This window comes from Triticum aestivum, chromosome 7D (genome assembly GCF_018294505.1).
Source record: "Triticum aestivum cultivar Chinese Spring chromosome 7D, IWGSC CS RefSeq v2.1, whole genome shotgun sequence".
NCBI lineage: Eukaryota > Viridiplantae > Streptophyta > Magnoliopsida > Poales > Poaceae > Triticum > Triticum aestivum.
Window position 1 is genome coordinate 265,490,753 of NC_057814.1, and position 24,754 is coordinate 265,515,506.

General features: G+C 42.6%; 1 protein-coding gene across 1 annotated transcript; it reads right to left on the bottom strand.

Annotated features, from left to right (window-relative positions):
• Window positions 1–16,030: 16,030 nt before the first annotated feature.
• Window positions 16,031–23,958, bottom strand: LOC123165779 (uncharacterized). Its single transcript, XM_044583511.1, has 2 exons — window positions 23,200–23,958; window positions 16,031–16,411 (listed from the first exon to the last, which is right to left on the bottom strand). The coding sequence occupies exons 1-2, from the start codon at window positions 23,790–23,792 to the stop codon at window positions 16,324–16,326; spliced, it is 681 nt and encodes a 226-aa protein (XP_044439446.1). The 5' UTR covers window positions 23,793–23,958; the 3' UTR covers window positions 16,031–16,323.
• Window positions 23,959–24,754: the final 796 nt, after the last annotated feature.

Sequence of the window (24,754 nt, forward strand, 5' to 3'; positions counted from 1 at the left end):
CGGCACTATCCTTTGCGAGTTAACCGGCGCGCTCTCTGGGCTATATAGGCGAAAACCGAGGTGGCGAACAAGATGAGCCACGCCGTCTCGACAACGCAAATCTCATGTCCAGCTTATGTTATTTGATAGTACAATACTCCACAAAGCGCGTGTCCACTAATCAATCCAGTCCACTGCTATGCAAATACTGCTAGTAGTAGTAAGTCGGGGTAGTATAGATTAGGGCTACACTCACGGGGAGCTTACGGGGTTGATTAAGTGATTTAATTAAGGTTCGCAGGTCCCACAGTGAAAATCAGGAGGGGCAAATTAGAAGATGGCACGTAGGCCACTCCGTGAAGGTCGTTGAAGGAGCCCGTGAGTCCAGTATTATCCGTATAGATTACTAGTAGATCCCGTCGCTTTCGCTTTCGATCGGATCGCTCGCAGTCGCCATCCAGGTTTTATAGGAGACAAACGCTGGACGGCTTAGCGTACAGCGCGGCTTGCACGCATGTCGTCACTCTTATCTACTCCATGATTACTTGTTTACGAAACAACACCTGCTATTTGCTGCCACTGAAAATGTAAAACCATTAACCAAGGAAAAACACAAGAAGTAACACAGAAAATTGACGGACTGCCTACTGCGTAAAAAACACAGCAACAGCTAAGTTACATGATCTGAAGTTCTGAACTGGCTACTGAAGCATCAAGGATTCAAGGACCCTGTCTTGTGTCAGGACTTCACCCACGACCTCATAATGAAAGTACACGAACCGAACAACGCAATGTTTGTATAAATGCTTTTAACCCACGTCTGCCCATGTCTATGTGACTACTATGCGTTTACTCAGTTGATACGATTAAGATCTCGGTTGCTAAGAGGTTTTCAAGTGCTTTGTATATATAGTGGTGCCCCGCTGTCCATGTCTATGACCACTATGCGTTTACTCAAATGATACGATCAAGATATCTGTTGCTAGGCTTGTGCTTAGCTTACATTAGCTCATATCTCCTCTTTAGCTGTTTTGAGCTTCTCTTGTATAGCTGGAATCCCCAGCAGAGATAGTGTGTGCGCTACCTTTGTATGTTTTTCAGTTGTCAATTTATTTATAAAGGGGCGCAGAAGCTTTTTTCGGTATAGCGGTGTCGATCCATTGTCAAACTTACATGAAGTAACTTTTTTCAATTTAACTATACGCAAGTCGCCTGAGTATTAATTTTGGGTTAGTCAACTTATTGGACATTGATTTTTGCTTTGAGATTTGTACTGTTCTGTGAGCTGGCTTACGTTTTGTTTTTGACTGACCAAATATTTGGGTCAGTCAACTTTCTACTGGCCTGAAGCTCACGTATGCTGCCCAGCCCTCCTCTCTCCCCTTTCGTTTTTTCTTTAACAGAAACCTATTTTTATGTGTTTTTTTGTTATTCTTTATTAGTTGGATTTTATTATTTTCTTGGTAGGTATTTTTTGGTGTTGGGTGAGTGTAAATATATACATACAAATACTATACAATATGTGTAAATATTACACTATCATATGATTGTTGTTCGTATACTACAAAAGTGCAATTTTAGTGCAAAGTTGTGTGCAAGTTTTTTTCTTCACATTTTCATTATATTTATTTTTAAAGAGCAATAGCAATGCCACTAATTCGTTGTTCTTATAAAACTTTATTATTTTGATTTCGATTTAGTTATTATTTTATTTTCTTTCTTCATTAAGGGTAATATCGATGTTCAGCATTATATGCTTATTCTTGGGTATTTTAAAAAAGGCGCAATTTTCTTGTATATTGTGTGCATTTTTTTCATTTTTTGTTGTAGATATGTTTTCATTTTTCTTTTTCTTAATGGATAATACCAATGTCATCAATTCATTCCTTCTTACAAAACCTTATTGCTTTGATCTTGTCTTAGTTTGATTTCATATTCTTTCTTCTTAAAGGGTAATACCAAGCCACTTATTCATTCTTTCCTAGAAAATTTCATTATTGATTTTATTTCAGTTTTCATTTCTTTTTGTTTTTCTTAAAGGGTAATACCATGCCACTAATTCGTTCTTCTTAGAAACTTTATTGTTTTGATTTTGTTTTAGTTTTTGTTTCAGTTTATGTATTCTTTAATGGTAATATGAATGCCACTAATTCATTCGTTCTTAGGAAACTTCCTTTTTATGTAAATTCCACTATTATATGTTAATTTTTGCATATTATAGAAAAGTGCAATTTATGTGTAAATTGTGTGCAAATTTTGTCATTGTTTATTTTTTATTTTATTTTTCTTAAAGGTTTATATGAATGTCACTAATTCATTCTTTCATAGAAAACTTCTATTTTTATTTAAAATAAATAAATCATATGAAGCATTTAACAAAATGGTGTATTAAAAAACATAAACTATTGAATTGAAGTAAACGGGCTGCCATTTTAAACAAAAATGTGTAACACAATCTACTTATATTTGCTCAAGCGTCCAATGTATATACCATTTATGCCCACACAAAAATTAGTGAAACAATGGGTAGATTAGTGCATAAATTGTAACTTTTGGCCACATTCATGACTTGATGATGTGGCATGGTAACATAAAGAGGAAAAATAAGTACTTATGACCACATGCATGATTTGATGATGTGGCATGGTTGCATGAGGAGGAAAAATAGGTAGTGGGTTGCAACTGTGTAAGAATAGAAGATTTAATTGCACGGCCCATGTATATCCACATATTGTCTGAGGTATATGTAGTATCAATGTTCCTCACAATTTCTTTCCGGGTTGGATTCAATTTGAAATAAGCTATGACAAATATATGAGAAACGTTAGTTAGAAAGTAAGTTCAAACTGGAAGGGGAGGAGTAAAGTACAAGTATTAACCAGAGATAACAATATGAAAATGTGCAACCATAACAGAAGAAATTTGCACTGAAGTCTGGTAGGTACATACATGGATGAAAACTAGGACGAGTCGACAACTAGACATCTAAGGAGCCGACTTGGTTGGGAAATAAATTGATGTGCATCTCCTCATTAAATCCACGATGTAGGTGGTACACATATAAGAGTTGTCTCCGGTCGTTGCCAGTGAGATATTTTTCCTTTACTATTGATGGCATCGACGCAAAAACTGAATCCTTGTTTTGTCTCGAGAAAAAATGAAATTTGAACTTTGGCAGATCATGTAATGCCGACAAGTTTTAAGAAATCATTCCTTGCAAAGCACGGGATGACCTGATGAAAATGGAAGTATACAAATAAGCATTGTTCCAGACAATTATAAAGCGAACATTCATACAAAAAATAGGACCGCGTGTTGGTGATATTATTGTGTAAATACTGTATTATAAAGATTAATAGCTAAGATCTGGAAGATGAAGATGCCGCTTAAGAATAAAATCTTCGCATGGTATCTTCGTCGTGGAGTCCTTCTTACTAAAGATAACCTTATTAAGAGGAATTGACATGGAAGTCCGCAATGTGTCTTTTGTCACCATGATGAGACAATAAAACATTTATTCTTTCAATGCAAATTGGCTCGTTCTATATGGTCAGTCATCCAAATAGCTTCTGGCTTGTATCCTCCTTGTAGTGTTGCTAATGTGTTTGGCAACTGGCTACATGGGATTGATCACAGGTTTAGAACCCTTCTCAGAGTGGGAGCGCTTGCCGTTATTTGGTCGCTTTGGCTCTGTAGAAATGATAAGGTTTTTAACGATAAAAGTACTTCTCTTATGCAGGTTATCTACAGATGTACCGGGACTCTTCGTTTATGGTCCTCTCTACAATGTGTGGAGAATCGAGACCTGTTTATGGAGGTGTGTACACGATTGAAGGCTACGGCGAGGGATACTTTTACCCAACATGGGTGGCAGCATGATCTTAGGATTGGCCTCCCCCCGCTTTAGGCGTTATACGGATACTGCATGTTTTCCTTGTATTTCGCCTTTTTTTAATGAGAGGATATTGTTTGGCTGTGTGCATCTTAGCTATGCAGAAGCCGGATGTAATGCTTAAATCTTTTAAGTAATAAAGCGCCCCTTTTTGAAAAAAATGGTCAGTATCCAAATCTAAGAAGTGTCATGTGACAGGACATGAAAATTAAGGATTCATGGTGGTACAAGACTAGGTTAAATGTGACAATGGTGTCATGGGAGAGGATTTCTGACAGAAATGCAGGTGGTACACACATAAGGAATCATTCCTTGGAAAGCAGGGCATTATACATGAAAATGTAAGTAAATAAAAGTCGGGATGGCAGTTTTGCCCATGGATATGGTACCCGCGGGTACCCTACCCGAAAACAACGGGCATGGGCAAGACTTGGTGAGATTTTGTACCCACGGGTAATGGGTATCCATACCCGCAAAATATACGGTAGGGCATGGGTATGAAATTATGCCCATGGGTAACCTAATGGATACCCATAAAACATTAATAAATGAAAATAACTCTTATGTCATATGAGGTCAACATCCAAATCTTGTGGCCCATCCTAAATCTCGTATTCCTTCAACCGGCCATAGCTCATAGGCCCATTATCACCTGCTTGCCACTCATCCTAAGTCTTATGCGACTCCTTGAAAAAGATGAAATCTTGACCCTTTGCTACCAAACTGTTGTCCAACTCTCGACCTAGCGATCCCCCATTCCCACCACCACCTTCCACTACATTGGGATTCCACCAACGGCTGATTATACTCCCTTAATGCCTCCAAGAGGCCACCAATCAGAGGAGGCCACGTCAGTGCTATACTGCTCGCCCATCGTCACTTGAATTTAACTCATTTCTCCACCTTTACAAAAAAAATTATATATTGTACCCACTGGATATCCATTGGTATAGGATACCTCATGGGTATGGGCATGGGTGCCTATTTATGCCCATGGGTATTGAAGTGGGTGGGTATGTAAATTTTCCATGGCTATGGGTTTGGGCAGAAGGAGCTTGTACCCGCCCATACCCTACCCATTGCCATCCCTAAATAAAAGAGCTATATACATATTCCCGGCACATATCAACAGCCCACAAAGCAGGGCATTATACAAGAAAATGTGACAATTATGAAGTGAATATTCTTATGAAAAGAAGATTGTGTGTTGTTGATATTATTTTGTTTAAAGACTATATTTCATAGAACAATGTGTAAGCTTAAAATTAAAATTTAAGAAGTGTCATGTGACAGAACCTCAAAATTGCAGATACATAGACATGTACATAAAAATTGGTACTCAAAAAAATTATGTATCCTTTGGTCGTGATCTGCCGGTAAGTAAAATATTGTTACGAGTTTCTAGGTTCGAATTTGTATGAAATGAGGATACGTTAAAAGAACATGTGAGGTAAGTGAAATTTTGGGAAAATGATGAAATAAACAGAGGCGATTGAAAGACTGTTGGATCTACATTTTGTCCGGTCAATAAGCGACCCTATATATAAAGAACTAAGAACTAACAGTTAAGTCAGAAATCAAACATTTTGTTGAAACTTGTCGTTCTTTCTTCTTTCTTTACAATCATGTCTCAAAAAGAGAGAGAAACACATGTTGTTCAGAATGTTGTTCTCGTGGCACAATCCTCTACGATCGTTGCAAACAACGCCTTACAAAAATCCCAACAGATAATTTAGAAAAAGATTAGTCGGAGCAAGTTTGGACGAGATTAAGAAGTCATTTACCTCCACATGAACTGCATTGGGATCAACTATGGTTTTTTCGGTGGCTCGTCTTGCCAGGGTAATGTCAAACACAACCAGACGATGATGGTGTCCTCCTAATCCACGAGTCTCATCGTCGACATCCGGCAAGCTTTCGCAGAAACGTCTGGTAGAAGTCTTAACAGAGCAGATTTGGAGGATGGGGAAAAGGAAGCGAGAAAGAAGATGAGGCGTGTGTGGTCCACGCATCACAAATATTAATGTTACCTAAGAGGGCGTCCAACTTGTTGCATGTGCCAAGTAATAAATTGGCAGCAAATGATCCAGCAGAATAGGCACAAGTTCCAATGGGCAAAACTGAATGTGCACACTGAGTTTTGTGACAAAAAGTGTCCATGTCGTAGTCTGAAATTTGGTAGAACAAGAGAACACATGTTAGCAATGTAAATAAAATCAAATGATGCAAAAAAGCAGTGCACTTTGAAGAACAAAATTGAAATCATATCTGCTAGGGCAAAATCATAACTATGGTTTCGAAGTGTTTTCACAAATCAATATTTGACCATACACACATGCAAGTATTGAAGAATAGAAGGAAGGGCGAAAATCATAACTATGGCATCCAAGTGTTTTCACAAATCAATATTTAACAGTACACGTATGCAAGTATTGAAGAATAGAAGGATGCGTATTTGATGCAAGAGAGCAAAAAAAAGTTGAGAAAAGAACAGTAACGATTTTGCATGGGAGGAACGACACATGAAACAAACAAGACATAGGACATCACGACGGATTAGCGGAGATGACGTAAACAATAGCATTGGATAGAAGGGAAACGAAGATAAAAGTACAGGAGAAAACAGAACTGAAATAACATAAGAACAAGGCAGGAACAAAGGAAGAAGAAGATGAACAGTGGTTGAAGGTCGTGGAACAGGCTTCATAACAGAACGGGGTGTAGGATACAGACAGGTAGACAGACGTATTTGTATAGAATAAACACGTATAATGTTTCATATTCAGAAAGTTAACAATTTCCATCCATTTTTAACTACTTTGTATCCAAACATGTGCACGAAGCACAATACAGATGGACGGCGAATTTGCGCAGGTGCGTGCCCTGCGAATTTTCGACATTTGGTTGCAAATTTGCGTTGATAGAGGCGGGTGTGGTCATAATCAGAATCGTGTATATATAGCGCCAACTTGTTCGCATGATCCGTGCCTACGTATCGGGAAAACCAATTACATGCATCCATATTAATTTCTTTAAACTTATTTGTATATTGATGGATTTGCTCGGATCTTGTCGTTGTTTGCTATGTTCTTGTGTTTTTAGATTGGATCCTTCTGATCTACGCTACTCTTCGCCGTCGGCAGTTGCTGTTCTGGTGTGTTGATCTTACGGGGCCTTAGCACGACAACTTTCTGACTGTCTACTACAAAAGTTTTGTCCGGCTCTAGCGAGGGAGGGACGATGGCAACGGTGCGCCTTCGGCTCGCTTCAGTGCTTGTAGTTATCGCTCGGTGGTCTACAGATCTGGATGAATTTTTTATTATTTTCAGTGTTCGTTGTACTATCATGATTGAAGATGATTAGGTTAGAAATTTTCTTTAAATAAGAAAACGTATTTGCACAAGATGGAGGAATTCTTAGCTACCTCATGCAACCGATCGGTGGATGAATATGCCAAGAATGACAATGAATTTGGTCACATAAATGCACTTTGGTGCATCTGACATCTTTATGGAGATGGGACATACTAGCACTCATATGCATCACAGCATCAATGCATGGCCCATGCATGCATACATGATCACATATCCATATATTACGATCAGTTCTTTTAGGTCGATTCTGGAGAATCTAAGATAAAGAACCCGTTTCTTTCTTAGGAATCGTCTCAAAATCATCATAATCAGCAATGCAATCCAAAAGCGTCTTCTACCCCACAATTCTGGTGATTCTACGAGCTCCGCAAAAGAAAACGGTTCGCTGCTGGTGTGTACCCCTATTTGAGCGCCATATTACACGTAAATTGCCACTCGGGCTGGCCTGTTTCTCTCCCTGTTAGCGCTCGACCTCCTCCACCCCCCCCCCCCCCCCCCCCCCCCGCCCCCAAGCCGCCACTGGAGTTCGCTCGATCGCCCCAGCAGTCAGACGCCTGCCGCCGCCCCGATCTCACCATCTAGCCCTACCACCCGGAGCTCAACCATCCCTCGCCGGAGCTTGGCCAGCCCTCGCCCGAGCTCGCCCTTCAAACGCTAGAAGCAGGACGCCGGACGTCTAACGCCACCCCGATCTCGGCCATCCCCTGGCCCCAGGCCGCCTTGTCCCAACCCGTTGGTGAGCCGCTCTTCATCATCATCACCCTGTCTCCTCTGACCTCCTCTCTGTAAAATGCAAGGCTGCATAAGAATGCATTTTTTTTGCAGGTTACATAAGAATGCAATTTGGGTGAATGGATGTATGTGATCGTGCTAATAGTGAGTGGATGTAGTTGCTTGATGTGTAGCCAGTGGTTGCTAGATGCCTCTTTATCTCAATGTGCTAATAGTCAAGTGATGTTGTTAGTCTGATGATTTAGTAGATGATCTGATGTTAGTTGCTTGCTTGATAAATTGATGAATGGTGCTAGTATATGCTGGAACTACAGTTGAGGGACATTACATATATTTCAGTACGCAACTCGTACAACAATCACAAGCAAACAATCTCAGGAAAAAAAAAACTTGACAGCCGATTCTGTGAGCAGTTTTCTAAAATCAGATTCTGAAGAATCATGACATGAAAAGAACTGACCTATATAACTTTAACGATTTATTATGGATAGCATGTATATTTAGTACTCTCTCTGTCCTATAATATAAGAAAGTTTTTTACATTAATATAAAAACGTTTTTTGCACTAGTATAGTGTCAAAAACGTTTTTATATTATGGGTCGGAGGGAGTACATTTATTGTGTGATTTCGTGTTTCGTGGCATCATGCGTATATGCACAACCTCGACGATGGATAAGTTTTATACTGAGGGGCTGTTTGGGTTCTCTCCGCTCCAGAACTCCTCTCCCGAAGAGAGCGAACTCCTCTCCCGGAGAGAGCGGAGCAGCCCCAAACACTGCAACTCCGCGGAGCCAGCGGAGCGGAGCGGAGCCAGCCGTAGTACAAAATCGTGGAGCGGCGAATGAGGTGATGTGCAGATCCTAAAAACGAGGGAGTTCCTGGAATTTACGAACTTATACCATCGATAAGTGAAGCGTACCGGTTCGATAGAGTTTGATTGTCGCGCTCGTCACGTTTTCAACCCCGAACGGGCCTGTGGCCTGGCCAACCTCCTCTTAGCACGGGCCACAAAACAGATTATTGGGCTTTCAGCCCAACTCACGAAGCCAAGCGGAGCGAGCGGGGCGAACGCTTTTTCTAGCTCACACGATCGATCGAAGAGTGCGAATTCACTCCGAGGAGCGGAGCGCGGGATTTTGTGGAGCCGACTGACTACCGAACTGGGCCTGAATATATACTTTTCATGAATGCGAGTTTGCCGTTAGTATGTCATTAAGATTTATGCACAGAGCACAGTATACATGGCATGGCAATGGCAACCGACAAGAGTCAATTGTGTGGTACGCACTGCACACACGACCCCGGCAAACCAGCGTATAGGTAGTAAGCTAGCACAGACAAGTGCATGCGGGTCTACTACTCTCTTAAGTTCTTTTGACGGAAAACAGTGGGAAAGGTTCATGTTCCGCTTTTCATTTTATTCTATAAAGATTTTCTTTTTCAAGAACACCCAAGAGAATTGGGTTTCTTTATATTCAGAATTTATATTATGGAGAGAAAGTATGTTTACAAGAAACCCAGCCATTTTTATTTTTTGAGGGTAAGAAACCCAGCCATTGAACTGACTACTGAGAAGCATATTTATTTCTACTGTATTATAATATGGTCACTTCATCTCTCTTTCTTCATTTATTGTTTGCCACATCATTTATTTTATCTAGATATGTGTGATGTTACTATCTATGTTACTCCCATTGTGGGTAGTCTAACGCAGAGCTGCGGTCCAGTGTGGTTGGTCGGTCTGAACCGGGCACGTGGCAATAACGAAGCTAGAGAATCAAGTCCAACGGCAAGGCGAATCACTCAAGTACTCGAATCACTTGCTGTTGCTGAGAGGTTTTGACACCCTTGTCATACTAGTGGCTTGGTCGTTATGGAAGCAAGGGAATGTTTGGGTCTTTGGCCGGACAGATCAACTACGAACAGTGGAGCAACTACACAACCACATCATGATGGAGATCAAGGGATGGAAGGATGTGGAACTAGGCGTTGGTGCTCTTAGCCATTTTGTGAGGGAGTAATTGTAAGGCTAGGTGTGGGTGTAGGTGTTGTGGCCTCCCTTGTGTCGATGGTTACATCATGCACAAGTTTTTATACATAACTCTCTATCTTCTATAAAATTATAATACGTTATTGGCGTATTCTCGAAAAAACTTGCTGTTGATGAGGTCTTTTTTCATAATGGAAGAGAAAACTCTCATGATGACCTTTGTATCCGAGGTGCACATATGCAAGTTTATCACAACGGTATGAGTCGAAATGGTGATCTTGCTCTTGCTTATATACACCCAAGCCCAATCCCACGTCCTTTTGTTCTCTTCACAAGACGCAGCAGAATCAATCAAAATGGTGCAGGCATTTTTTGCAGGATCAATAAAAAATGGTGCGGGCAACAGATAAATATGTTCTCTGAGAAAATAAACAATTGGTGCGGGAACTCGCCTGCAGGGAGCAGGTATTGGGCCGGCTTGGTAGCTGCGTCCAATCATCATACTGGCAGCATGTTTTTCTTTTTCCTTCCATTTCTATTCACATTTTTGTTTTATTTTTTTCCTTTTGCTTTATTTTCTTACTTTTGTTTATATTTCGAAATATACAAAATTACATAAAATACTTTACATAAAATTTAAATAATCTTAATCCCGTGTATGAAAAATGTTAAACATGCGTACGAAAAATGTTTGTGAGATTTAAAAAATGTCACACGTTTCAAAACAAATGTACATGAAATTTGAAAAAAAAAATAGATTTGTAAAAAAATGTTGGTGTAATCCAAAAAACGATTCATACATTCAAAAAATGTATGTTACATTTTAATAAAATGCTCATAAGTTTCAAAAATATGTTCGTGACATATTTAAGAAAATGTTTGTGCAATGTAACAAAGAAGTTAGCAAAGTTCATAAAAAATATTTGTGCAATGTAAACAAAACTTTGCATAGTTTAGAAAAAATGTTGAACATGTATTGGAAAAATGTGAAACATTTATAAAAATATATTTTAGATGTATACAAAAAATATACAATATGTATGAAAAAATGTAGACATGAAACATATATTGGAAAAATGTTAATCATTTATTCAACAAATGTTAAATGTATGTAAAAGAATGTTCCTAATGTATACAAAAATGTACAACGCGTATGAAATATGTAGAGATGTGTTGGAAGAAGAAAAAGGAAAAAGGATAGAAAAAGAATGATATTGAAGAATAAACAAAAAAACTAGAAAGTAACAAAGAAAACCGAGGAAAAAATAAAAAGGAAAAAAAAAAGAGAAAAGACCAAAAACCAAAAACCAAAAATTTAAGGGAAAAGAAAAACGAAAAGCCGAAAAAACAAGAGAAATACCATAGGAAACCTAAGGAAAACCGGGCTACAAACAAACAGAAAAAAGAACTTGCATGTGTGGCCTGGTACCACTTTGGGTATGGGTAGAAAAGGGTCAGGGAAGGCACTTGGTCAGTACAAAAATGCTTTGAAGTCAAATGGCTCTAACAAAGGCAGTCATAAATTATTCTCTATCTTCAAGAGCTCTGTAGCTCAAGTTGGTAAAGTCATTTTTGAAACGACGCTTCCAGTCTGAGACACTTCGTGAGATGCCCCGGTATAAGTCATTGTTTTGTTTTTTCCACAGACTCCGAGCAGCCACCAAGAAAATATCCAGGAACATAGGTCTATTCCATCCTTCCTTATCATTTTGATTGAGTTAAGTCTATCATTACACTGAGACCAATGTATGCCAAGAACTTGCCTATAATCTCTACTAAATGTGCAGTAGAAGAGGAGATATTCCACCGTTTCTTCAATTTGGGTTTCACATAAAAGACAATCACGATTATCTCCAATGTTGCAGTGCCTCCTTTTGAGCATATTCGTTGTGTTAAGCATGTCCGAAAGTAGGAGCCAACCAAAAACATTAATTTTTTGGGCAAGCTTTTAGATCTCCACAACCAGCGAAATGCATCATGAGCATGGATATCTCTGAATTAAGAAAGCATAGTATGCACTAGACTTAAAGTCCACAGCACCCCATATGTATGTCCAAGTGTCTCGAGATTGCCCAGAGATGTGTGTATCAAGGAGTTCATATTGCAATTGCCCTACCTTCTCATGAGCTTGCCCTTATAGAGGGAGACGGAAGGCAGCATTGAGATTTGTAGTGAACAGAAAGTCTTTGACAGAGGCATCTTTTATGGTGGAGTATGAATAGGCCCGAGGGAATGTTTCAGAAAGGACGTTCTAATGCCACAAATCCTTTTGGAATAGCGTTGAAGTGCCACAATGAATTTGAACAGTGGAGGGGCCTCTAAAGATTGCCGCGCTATAGTGTTGGGTCGGTTCCTAGCAGTCAACTATAGCAACTCCTATTAGGAAACAGTACGGGCGAGACATGTACTCCTATTTTGTGCAATGCACGCGGTAAACTGGGAAACACTGCCCCCCCCCCCCCCATGCTCACCCTTTTGGGTCGGCCCATGCGAGGGGCATGGCGGGACGACCCTTATTTTTTCTTCTTTCTATTTTTGTTTTTCCTCTTTAATATAATACAGGATTCAAAACAAAAAAAATGTTCGTGAATTTCAAAAAACGTTCGTCGATTAAAAAATGTTTTTGGGTTCAAAAGAAATGTTCTAGGGTTTCAAAACAATGTTCTTAATTTCCAAAAAAATGTTGGTCAATTTGTAAAAAAAATCACCAATTTAAAATATATGCGCAACTTAGAAAAATGTTCATAAATTTGTAAAATAATGTTCACATATGCAAAAAAAAGTTCATAATTTCATAAAAATATTCAGGAAATCAAAAAATATTTGCGAATTCAAAAATGTTTGCAAACTCAAAAACGTTCAGCAATTTTTTTAGAAAAAACAGAAAATTCAAAAAATGTTTTCAAATTTGAAAACAAATTCTCATATTTCACAAAACGTCCATCAAGTCAGAAATTGTTCAGTGATTCAAAAAAAAGTTGATGAATTCCATTTTCATGCATTTCAAAACAAGTATTTATTAAAATATGGTGAATTACAAAATTTGTTCCCTAAATTTTTAAAATATTTTTCGGTACAAGAAAATGTTCACAATTTCGAAAAATATTTGGAATTTGTCAAAAATGTTGTTGATTTCAAAAAGTGTTCACGCATTTGAAAAATGTTCATGATGTCAATAAAATTTTCTCACATTCAAAGAATGTTCATGATTCCAAAAATGATCACGATTTCATAAAATATTCACATATGTGAAAGATTTTCGCAAAAAGAACAATATAAAGAGTGAAAGAAACAAAGGGGGAAAGAAAAGAAAAACGAATAAGAGAAAGAAAAGAAAAGGTGAACATGAACAGAAGAAAAAGGAAGAAAAGGAAAAAGAAAAGGAAAAAAACTGAAAAAGAAAATAAAATAATAAAATAACCTGTTTAGGGGAGTTTCTAGAACCTGCCCAAAACCGGTGGGAAACCACCAGACTAGGCCTACCCATATACTCCCTCCGTTCGGAATTACTTGTCGCAGAAATGGATGTATCTAGACATATTTTAGTTCTAGATACATCCATTTCCGAGACAAGTAATTCCGAACGGAGGGAGTGCTAGACACGCGTGCGGTGGGGATGCGCGCTAGATCGCTATTTGGCGGCCTACGCGCCAAAAGGATTGGTGGGGCGAGACATGGCCTTGGCGAGCAAAAGCAGAGCCCCTATATGACAATATGCGTCAAATAGCACCACTTGGCAAAAGAAGGCAACCCCGACCGGGTCGGCCCAGAGAGGGATCGAACTCACGAAAGTGATGCGCCCTAGCGAGTGATCGAACTCGCAACACCTCACACGTAAACAAGCGTTCCTAGTAACTGGACCAGATATGTTTTTTGTTGATTGATTCACAGCGCGAGCATTTAAGAACAAATGTAGTGGAGAATCAAACTTTATTTGACTTTCTTCAAACAAATCATGAAAATTATGAAGAAAATTTCGAATGTCCGAACAATATTTTACAAAAGCTGACAATTTTTTAAAAAATTGACCAAATACAGCGCCAGCACTTTTGAAATTTTGAGCAAATTTCGAAATTTAGAACTTTATTAAAATGTGAATAAAATTTGAAATTAAAAACAATTTTTTGAGTCTGCAAACAATTTTTCAAAATTTCCAAAACATTTTTCATTTTGCAAACAAACTCTGAAAATAAAAATATTTTTGAAGTTGTGATCACAATTTGAAAATAGGAACATTTTTGAATTGCGAACAAATTATAAAATGCAATAATTTTAAAAATTCTAAACTTTTTGAATTTTCGAACATTTTTCTAGATGAAATAAAGAATTTTTGAAATCCTAAACTCTTTACAAAATTCTGATCATATTTTAAAACTTCTGAAAAAATATAATACATTTTTTAAAATTTGGAACAGATTTTAGAAAATGCGAATCATTATTATATTTCTGAGAAAATTAAAAAATAAACTTAAACTGATAAAATAGAAAAATAAAAGAGAAACAGGAAAGGGAAATAAAAGTTAGAAGTAGAAACAGGAAAAAAAGAAAAGTGTCCGGCCCATTCGTGGGCTCCCTTGTGAAAGTAGTTTTAGTTATTTTATTGTTTGTCGTTTTTATATATTGCCTTTTCTCCACCTTTACAATTTTAATTGTTTAGTGTTTATTTTCGTTCTTTTTACTTTCTAGTGGTTACTTTCTTAATTTTTGGCGAATACATGCCTATTTTTAAGAGATACGTGGACAAATATATCTTTAGGCATGCACATTTACTTGTAGAGAAAAACATTTGATAAAAAAGCGATCATTTCTCTTGTAAATGTAAACAGAGAAAAATTGTTTTTATCTAGAACAAAAAATGTTCATGCAGCTAAAGAATTGTTTTCATGCACACTAAACATTTGACGCCACTAGTAATATGTACTGAAACAAAAGGAAATACAGCAATTTTCGAAGCTCGCACAAACTTCATTTACTACTGCTCTCCTCCTGATCTGGCTATGAACGGTCCAAATAATAGGGCTACATGCCAGTTTGACCCGAGAACGTATCATGTGCACCAATCTAACTCATGCACCAGGTGCTCCGGTCCAATCTGAGCCATTGGTTTAAAAAGTGAGGGCATGATAAGGGGCAAGGGGAACTACGGGTACATTTTGCAAAACGGACCCTGAAGTCTAGCTGATTTCTGTCCTCCCGTGTCTTCACTACTGTGCCCTGTTTGAGGGAAGAAATCTGATTGAGAAGAGTAGTCAACCAACAACCAGTAAATCAGAGCCCAAAATTCCATTAATTTGAATCATGAATTGGTATTGTTGATGCAGTCAACTATAATTCTGTTCTTTTCTACTAGACTCCAGCAGCGATGGATCCGGTGAAGATTTCAGGAACTTCTTTGGCGAAGGTGACAATGCCTACTCAGAGGCGAAGAGACACCCAGGTACCATCCTTCGATTCCCAATAGCGACTGTTGTTTATAGTCGTATCACGTGAATCCATCCATCTTTAGTTCAGGGATTTTTGGCACCATGTAAACAAGAATGTACACTTGCCAAAAAAAATAGTATGCGACATTTTTTGTAGTTCAGAGGGGTGGTTGTTGTACAGTTCATCTGCACGCTTTTGATGCTCCAATGTGAAATACACTGATGTTCTTGCATGGAAGCATCTAAAGAAATGTGTTCAGAGATCTTTAGTTCAGTTTCAGTACAAAGCATCATCGCAACAGTTATTTATAAAGTTGTTTCTCTCATACTTAATATTATAGAGTTAGAACTGTTGAGCAATGAACAATCATGCAACAGTTACATAAGTCGATACAAAAGCACACGTGAGAAGACAGGCATACTCCAGTAGAAAAGACAGGGCGGGACAGAATTAATCTAGACAGGTCCGTTTTGTTGGATCGGAGCACCTGGTGCACCAGTTCGTCCGGAGCACAGGATACGTTCAGCTCCCCTTGCCCTCTCATCCTGTCCCTCTCTTTTTAATCCAATGGCTGGCTGAGGTTGGATCGGAGCAACTGGTGCACGAGTTCGTCCGGAGCACAGGAAACGTTCTCAGTATGACCCATACCATCGCTTCCATATTTTTAGACCATTGTCTATATGGACATAAAGACAATCAAATTTAGACAAGGAAATGCTCTTAGTGTGACCAGCCATGTGCATGAGAGACTGAAATCACTACAAGATTTAACAGCAAAGTAAAAGGGAACCAAAGCCAATTATAAATACTAAATTAACGCATCTTTATTGTGTGACTGCAAAACGGCATGGATCTGGCGGATTAGTCATGGATCCACGTACTGCATCGCGTTTCATGGCGCGGTGCTCTCTCAGGTTGAGGCAACGACAACTCAACTCTTTCCACGCAGCGCTGATCCCCTGTGTGATCTCTGCTTCAAGACCATGCCTCCCTGTGCCTTGGGAGGATAGTGTCTTTTCCTGATAAAAGAATACAGTATGTATTAGCATGGACTTCACTGTAACATAAAAGCAAGGCATGCACATATATCTTTCTAAATTCGTAGAAAGGAAATAGCCAATTAGTATAACTAAACTCAAATAGGAAACAACAGAAAATTAGTGTTTTTCTTTTAGTCCTATCCTTCGGTCATATCACACGACCATGTTTTTCCATCTTAAAAAAAAAACAAGTACCATGTCATGTGATAGGTTCGTTGCAATCTTGTGTAGTTATTCTTGTTCTTTTGTGGTAGTGTAGTAACTCTCTCATATTCTTAAATAATAATCAGTGCTCTATCCTTAATTCATACTAATGCAAATCACTGATTGATATAATCAAAGACCAATCATGTGGAGATAAGTTTTTTTATTCATGTGGAGATTTTTGTCACCAGTCCTTAATTCATGCTAATGCAAATCACTGTTTGATATTATCAACAACTTAGTGCCCACACGCAGGGCACGATTCTCCTTGCAGAACATATAGGCACTCTCCAGAAATAATCTATCGATACCAATTCTAGTTTTGACTCCTCACTGGGGAGATAGGTTGTTGTGATTAATTACTACCTCTGTACCAAGATATAAGATGTTTTTGCTGCAAAAGCGTCTTATATTTTGATACAGAGGGAGTAGTTACAAGTTTACTTGCACAACAAAGGTCACCGTTTCGTATTCAAATATTCAAGCCACAAGTCAACCAAGTGTAACACCATTTTCGTCTCCAGAAATCCTATCTCTCCATACAAATTCCAGTTTGCCCCCTAACTGGAGAGAAGACTTTTGTCATTAATTGATTATGTGTTCTCTTGCAAAATTAAGGTTAATGTTTTTCATATAGATATATTCAACCTAAAGTCACACCAAGAAAAAACAGGTATGATCGAACAGCATGATCATAGGTCATAACAAGTGAGCAACCAAAGAGACCTAATTGTGTGCAATATTAGCTTGGTCAAAATAACAAACCGTACAAACAAAATGTTATATTTTATCTCAGTACCCTCATAAAAGAATAATTCAATCCAGAACCTATTAATTTTTTTCTGTAAATATCAACCACACAGGTACGAGGTACGCCAGAACACAAAATCTCCACTTTGCACCATTTCTTTAGCCAAAAATACCAATATTACCTCCATTTCCAGCAAGAAAATGAGTGTGCGCTTCAGTATTTCATGGACACGCCAGTGCACTCATGTGTGAATGTATCAGCACCCTATTTGCTTCCTGACAAACACACGCGCGAGAGAGAGATGGCTCGAGGAAGACAATGACACAAGTAGTTTAGCACTGCTCAAACTTCCGCAGCTCTTCTGATTCTTGCCATTGCTTATTTGTGGCTAACATACTCCAACAGAAAAGACCGAGAGTGAAGTGATTTTGCCCCTCACGCGAGTCCTACCATCTCACAGCTTTTCTGATTCTTGCCATTGCTTATTTGTGGCTAACAAACTCTAACAGAAAAGACCAAGAGTGAAGCGATTTTGCCCCTCATGTGAGTCGTGCCATCTCACAACTCGAGAATCACCTTGCGCAGCTCATGGCGCCGCTAGACTAGCTCACGAACAAACCCGTGACGACCCCTATGTTATTGTATGTGAAAGGGGAAAACAGAAGGAAAATAATGTGACAGGCCACAGGGTTCATCCCAACAATATCACCCTCTAAAGCATGTGCCATTGTAACTTCGACCATGCCGATCTTTGCACGAAGCTCCGCGAAGTGCAACACACCCAAGAGCTTGAGTGAGAATGTCGGCGAGCTGTCCGTTGGTGCCAACAAACTGCACACCAACCTTCATGGTCTCTCCGCATTCCCGAATGCAGTGGAAATGTGATTGCTTCGCTTGTGGAAAACTGGATTTTTAGCAAATGAGATGGCGGATTAGTTGTCAATGTAGAGTTGAACTCAGGCTGGCTCCTCCTTCAGTTCATTGAGGAACGAAGTGAGTGAAATTCCTTAGCACGCCGCCACAGTGGCAGCTAAGTACTCTGCTTCGCACGAGGAGAGAGGTGCCACATTCTACTTGAGTGACTGCCAGCTGTTAACATTGTTGGCATAGAAGAACGGTGCTTAGCTCAGACGAGTGTCAAGATCACCGATCATGACGTTGTCGCTATACCGAAAAAGGCTTTCACCCCGCTTTATATATAAAGCACCATGGCCGAACCGATACAAAGTGATGAGGGAAACCTCTTACAAAGCAGATCAAAGATAGAACAAGATTACAAGAGTGCCCACACTCCATCAAGACACACCCAAGGCTACTAACTAGAAGAGAGACCGCGCCTCCGAGAGAAACCACCGGACGTCGATGCAACACACACACCAAGTTGTCGCTGGAGAGGGCACCCCTGCCCTCTCGCTCCGGACTGTGGAGCACCAATCCTGCCTGCAGACAACAAGGACCGAGAGCGATGCCCTCGACGTCACGTGTAAAGGATAGGAAGTTGTCGGCATCGCCCCAAGCCAGAGCTGAAGGAGCATCGAGATAGGATCCGAGCTTGCTCGCCGATGGCGAAGAAATGCAACTGGTGGGCACCTACGCTCCACGACGACGCCCCCAAGAGGGTGACGACGCAACAGGCCGCCGCCGTCGAGACCGAAGACACCGTCAAGAGTTTTCACCCGAAGCCCTGACGCTGGGAGAGATACCACAACGACGCCCCCAACAGGGACACGACACCCGCAGGCATCGCCGCCGTCGGCGCCAAAAGCGTTGAGCTTTCGCTCGAAGACACTCTCGCGCCACATCGAAGTACCACGGTGCAAATCCGCCGCCACCAAAACAAGCCTCCACACCACGATCTGGACGATACCCCTGCCGTAGCAATGCCATCGTCAGGATCCCCGCCGCCTCGCTCCTCGCTGCCCGCACAGCCAAGGAGAAACACCACCACCACCGCAACGCCGCTCGCCGAAGAGCCGACCGCGCAGACCACCTTCCAGGGCCGCCGCCCCGGCATCCCAGATCTCGCTGCCTCCAAGCCCCGCCAAGCCATCGGTCACCGCCCACCGAAGAAACGAGATGAAAGGGACCGCCTTTACGCCCCTGGACGACCCCTCGCTGCTGCGCTCCTCGCGCAGCTCCCGTTGACCATGGCCTACAACCATGGACCCGAGCCCTCAGATCAGCGACAGCATTGCGAGGCCGGATCTAGCAGGACCTGACCAGCCCACCCCTGGGCTGGGACGAAGGAGGCGTCCACCGGCACGAGAGCAGAGGAGCACCACGCAAGGAGGCCATCCCCACAGCCGACGGCGCACCAACAGAGCAAGGAGGAGGCGGCTCGAGATCCACGCAGGGTGGAGCCATCGCCGCCCAGCCGCGCCTCTGCCGCGACCGGGCGCCGTCGCCGCAGCCAAACCCTGCCACGCCGCCGCGAGATGACCAGATCCGCTTCGCCATGACGAACCATGCCAGTGCCGCGCCCTCGCGAGCTCCAGCGCCCCGCGCCACCAGAACCACGCGAGAGGGAGGGGAGGCCCCGCCGATGCCGACGCCGCACGGGCTTCGCCCGATGGCGCTTTCCGACGGCGGCGAGGCAGGGGAGAGGGGGAGGGGGGTGTTGCTGGCGGCGGCGGAGGTTGGGCGCCCGGGCTGCTCGCGGGAGCAGCACGGGGCCGAGAGGACTTCGACGTTGTCGCTATAGCAGACGAGGTAGTCATCCCCGCTCCCCCAAGAGTAGTGACAACCCCAGTTCGGCGTGCTGGCGGCATAGCTCAGCACTCTTCAGCGCAGCAAGATTTTGGGTGGTCAGTGCCTCCATGAAGCACAAGACGTAGCCGATGGCGTAAGAGGGACTGGTGTGTAGGGTCTTTCAAATCAATCAGGAAAGCGTGAGCTGAGAAGGAACACGGCTTTCCGCGCCTTGACAAGTGGATCTACCAAGAATAGCTTTTTCAGCCGTTACTTATTATATAATAGCTCGATCCACTCACGCATGTGATTGATTTCTCCCCTCTTTCGAAAATCTTCCATTCGAACAAGAAGATTCCCTTAGCACACCTCGATCCACAAGTAAAAACTCAAGGTACCGAGGTCACCCATTTTGAAGTTGCATCTCCTCCTTGAAGTGCTCGATTTCCCCCGACGTTGAAGCCAATGATGACACGGACACCACAAGCAAACAAGACGTGGTGCTGCCAGCCGCGAACCTGGACGGCGCGCTCTCTGGTGCTCCGCTCGAAACAGAGTGAGAACGGACACGATCGAACTTTTAGTTCCAAGCACGTGGTGCTTGCTTCAGTCCGTAGAGCCTTGTCAAGGTGTAGCGCTTTCCTCTCTTGTCCGAAAATGGCGTATCCCCGCATTGTGCAACGTAACCTCCTCCTCAAGTTTGTCGTTGAGGAAGGTGGACTTTACGTCCTTTTGGTGCACGCCCCGGCCGGCGCGCGTTGCAAGAGCTAGCAAAAGCCGCACAGACTCAAGACGAGCGACAAGGGCAAACACTTCATCATGGTCCACCCCCTGGCACTGCACACAACCCTTTGCCACAAGGTGCGCCTTGTGCCGGAGCACCGCACCGTTTTCGTGTTCTTGACCTTGTACACCCACTTTAGGCCTATGGGACCAAGGCTGGAAGGGAGCTCGATGAGGAGCCACCGTACCTTGTACACCCACTTCAGGCCTATGGGACCAAGGCTAGAAGGGAGGTCAATGAGGAGCCACGCATTTTTCCTCAATGGATGTCGTCTCCTCATCCAAGGCGTGTAGTTAGGCCGTGTGCTGCTCGGCCACGAGGTGCAGCTCTCCATCATCCGGCGGGACATTGTAGTTGAACTGCATATTGGGTTGCACAATACCGTCATGAGCGCATGGTCATCAAGTGCATACTTGCCGGCGACGACGAGGGTGGCATGCCAAAAGATAAATTCGCCGAGTCGAGGTCTACCATGTTAACCAGTTGGGGAGAAAGGGTTGCCGTGTCGAGGTCTACCATATTAACCAGTGAGGGCGAAAGGGTTGCCGTGGAGCCGCTTCTTGTTGTCGTGGCAATAGTCGCGGCAGTCACTGTCGCCATGCTGCCATGGCAGCATTCTTGGGCGAAACCGATCAACAACAGTGCTTCCGCATGAAACAAGTGCCATAGCAACCTTTTCTACCAACATGACAACGTTCTGCCAGGAGATATTATCATGCCAGGCACCTCTCCCTGGTCCTCCGCGACATCTAGTGCGTCTCCTCGGGTGTGCTGGGTGCCAAGTACTTACTTGACTGTGACATGTGAAGGATGTGCTTGCAGGTAGGTCTGCTCCTCGCAGCCAATCCCAGCTTCCCCATTGGTCAAAGATGAATGGTGTACATGTGCTTAGGGGACACTTTACCTTGGCAAGGAGGTTCTTTTGCGGACCGTGCACCGTCATGCTCCACGTGCGTCGAGTATCCAATCTCGTCAAACTGCCCAATGTTGACGATGTTGCTCTCCAGACGGGAAATTCGATACACGTTCTTTAATTCGCAGTGGTGGCTACCCGTCGCGGCGAACAAGATAATGCCTTGTCCACATACCTCCACCATAGAGTCCTCGCCGAACTTCACCGTGCCCATCACCATACTGCTTCATGTGGTCTGACGAAGACAGACACGTTGACAGTCATTTGGTTTGACACACCGATGTCGAGGTACCAGGGCACATCAACGTCACCAGGGGCATGCTGAAGCTTGATGCGAGCTCACTCTTCATTGAGGAAGAGGCGCTCGTACTCTGCCATGGCAGCTGGAACGGAGTTGCTGCAATGGCAACATTGGGCACGATTGCTACCATTGCAGCCTTTCGGGGCAAAAGCCATGCCATGGCAGGATTTCCTACCGCGATGACTGTTGATAAGGATGTTGTCATTGCAATGTTTTGGGCGATTCCGCTACCATGGCAGGACTTTGCGCTGTTGTGGCAAGGTGTGTTGTGCACTCCTGCAGCAGCAGCAGCAGCAGCAGCGTCGACTTCGTCGGCCTACACCAGGTGAGCCTCCTCCTGCTTCTTGCGGCAATCACTTGCCCAGTGGCCTAGCTTTCCACAATAGCGACACTTATCGCGGCCGCTGCTACTCGGCTGACCTTGGCTTTTGCGTCCGGCGCTGAACTTAGCGCGGGAGCACCCTCCACCACCACCACCACCACGGCAAGAGCTATTGTTGCCTGAGGTGTTGCTGCTGCCAGAGAACCCGCCTTGAATGTACCTATACTATCGCACAACCTACTGCTCCTCAGCTAGCACGAGGCAGTTGCCGCCCTGGCTAGATCCATCCAGCCTGTGTCGTACCTCTGCCGTGTTGAACCATCTCGTCAGCTCCTCGATGGAGAGTGCAGAGTGGTCAAACGGGGTCTATGTAGAGGGCGACATGCGAGTAGTGCGGCGAGACAGCCCAGAGAAATTTCTCCGAGGCTTCTTCCTGCAGCTAATCACCAAGTACTGCTAGATTGTTCATCATACCGTTGAGCCATAGGGCGAAATCATCGAAGAAGCTGCGGAAGTTTGAGTAGCGCATAACTACTCAACGGTATGAATTAGAAAACCTCATCGGAGTGCATAACTCTATGACCGCAACATACTAAGTTAGTAAGTGCACAGGCATTTGGCACTGCCTCTACCATTACCATCCTGATTTCCTCTAGACTAACGAAGCACCAGAATTGTTCTCTGACGGTAGAAAAGCCTAGAAATTCTCCTCTTTCGCATTGACAGAATAATAGTATTGTCTTATTGAAACGAGCTGTGCATAATGACTTGATCAAGAAAGACAGAGAGATCCAGAGTCCTCACCTAGCAGGTTTCTCGGTAGCCAGCCCCATCCCGTTCCACGGGAAGTTTCCCCCCTTTTCGTCAGCTTGCTCATTCGCCCTGGCACGTCCCCTCCTCTTGTTCCCCAACCTCCCAGGGTTCCCATACACGATCTTGCCGCATCCGGCCCTGGAGAAGCCCTCCCTCTCGTCCTCCATCCAATGCTTCCCCTTCCCCTCCCTCTCCCCCTCGACCTCTGCCCCTTCCACGACCTTCCTCCTCGCGGCGGCTGCGCTGGCCTTCCGCTCCCTCTCCCCGAGGATCGCGCCGATGGGGAAGATGTCGGGGGAAACGGAGAGCGGGGCCTGAAGAGTGACGTAGGCCTTCTTGTAGTCTGGCTTGGCGGCGAGGAAGGGCCCCCGGCGGTGCTTCTTGCCCTCCATGTTGAGGGTGCGGACTTCGGCGATGTTGAAGCCGTAGACGGACTCGAGACAGCGGCGGATGTCGACCTTGGAGGCGGAGGGGACGGTCCTGACAGCAAACTCCTGGACGGAGGATAGGGGCGCTGGGGGGAGCATGAGCTTGATGGGGAGGTTGGCGAAGTGGAGCACGCGGCGGCCCAGCCTGCTACCCATGGCCGGATGCGGCGGCGAAGGGTGGCCGGATGCGGCGGCGGAGGAGGGCGTAGGGTTTAGAGAGTGAAAATGGATCGGTTCGGGTTCAGCGGCTCAGGCGAAGGACTCGGGACAAGAGAGACTATTGGGCTTGCTTCGGCTGTAGCGACCAAAATGCCCACTAGCATTCACGGCATTGGGCGGGCCCAAGCGCACGGGAGACGACAGCCACATTTTATTGTTTCTTTTTCACGTTTTTAGTTTTCGTTTTCTGCTTTACTCTTTTACCTTTGTACGTTATAAATAAATATATTAACAAAACAATTACATTAAAACATTTGGAACCAATGCTAACCAAGTATTTGAAAAATATTAAATGTCTATAGAGAAAATGTTTCGCATCTATACAAAAAAATGTGTATGAAAAAAATGTTAATCAAGCATTTGAAAAAATGTTAAAATGTGTATTAAATTATTTAATCAAGCTTTTGAAAAATGTTAAAACTGTATAGAAATTTTTTCGACCATGTCTTCCAAAATATTAATCTTCCATTTGAAAAAAATGTTAATCAACCATTTGAAAATTGTTAATTGTGTATAAAAAAATGTTGACCTTGTATTGAAAAAATGTTAATCTTGTATTTCAAAAACTTTTATTCAAGCATTTTTTGCGTGGTATGTTAATCAAGCTTTTGAAAATGTTCAAAAATATGTTCAGAAATGTTTGCCATGTATTCTTGTACTGGAAAAATATTAATCAAGCATTTGAAAAATGTTTAAAATATGTATAGAAAAATGTTGGTCATGTATTCAACAATGATAAACTTGTGTTTCGAAAAATGTTGGGGTGTATTAGAAAAATGTTCTTGACACATTTGAAAATGTAGAATAAGATAATGAAACAAAGAAAAATAATAATGAAGCCCAAAAAAGAAACAAAGGAAACCAAAAAAAGAATAACCGAAGAAACAAGTGCAAAAGAA

What these genes read in the sequence shown, in the direction of transcription:
- LOC123165779 (XM_044583511.1), bottom strand. Translation starts at nt 23,792, where the DNA reads ATGGGTAGCAGGCTGGGCCGCCGCGTGCTCCACTTCGCCAACCTCCCC. An exon ending in GCTACCGAGAAACCTGCTAG is followed by an intron (nt 16,412 to 23,199) that starts GTGAGGACTCTG and finishes TTCTTTTATCAG; the next exon opens with GAAAAGACACTATCCTCCCA.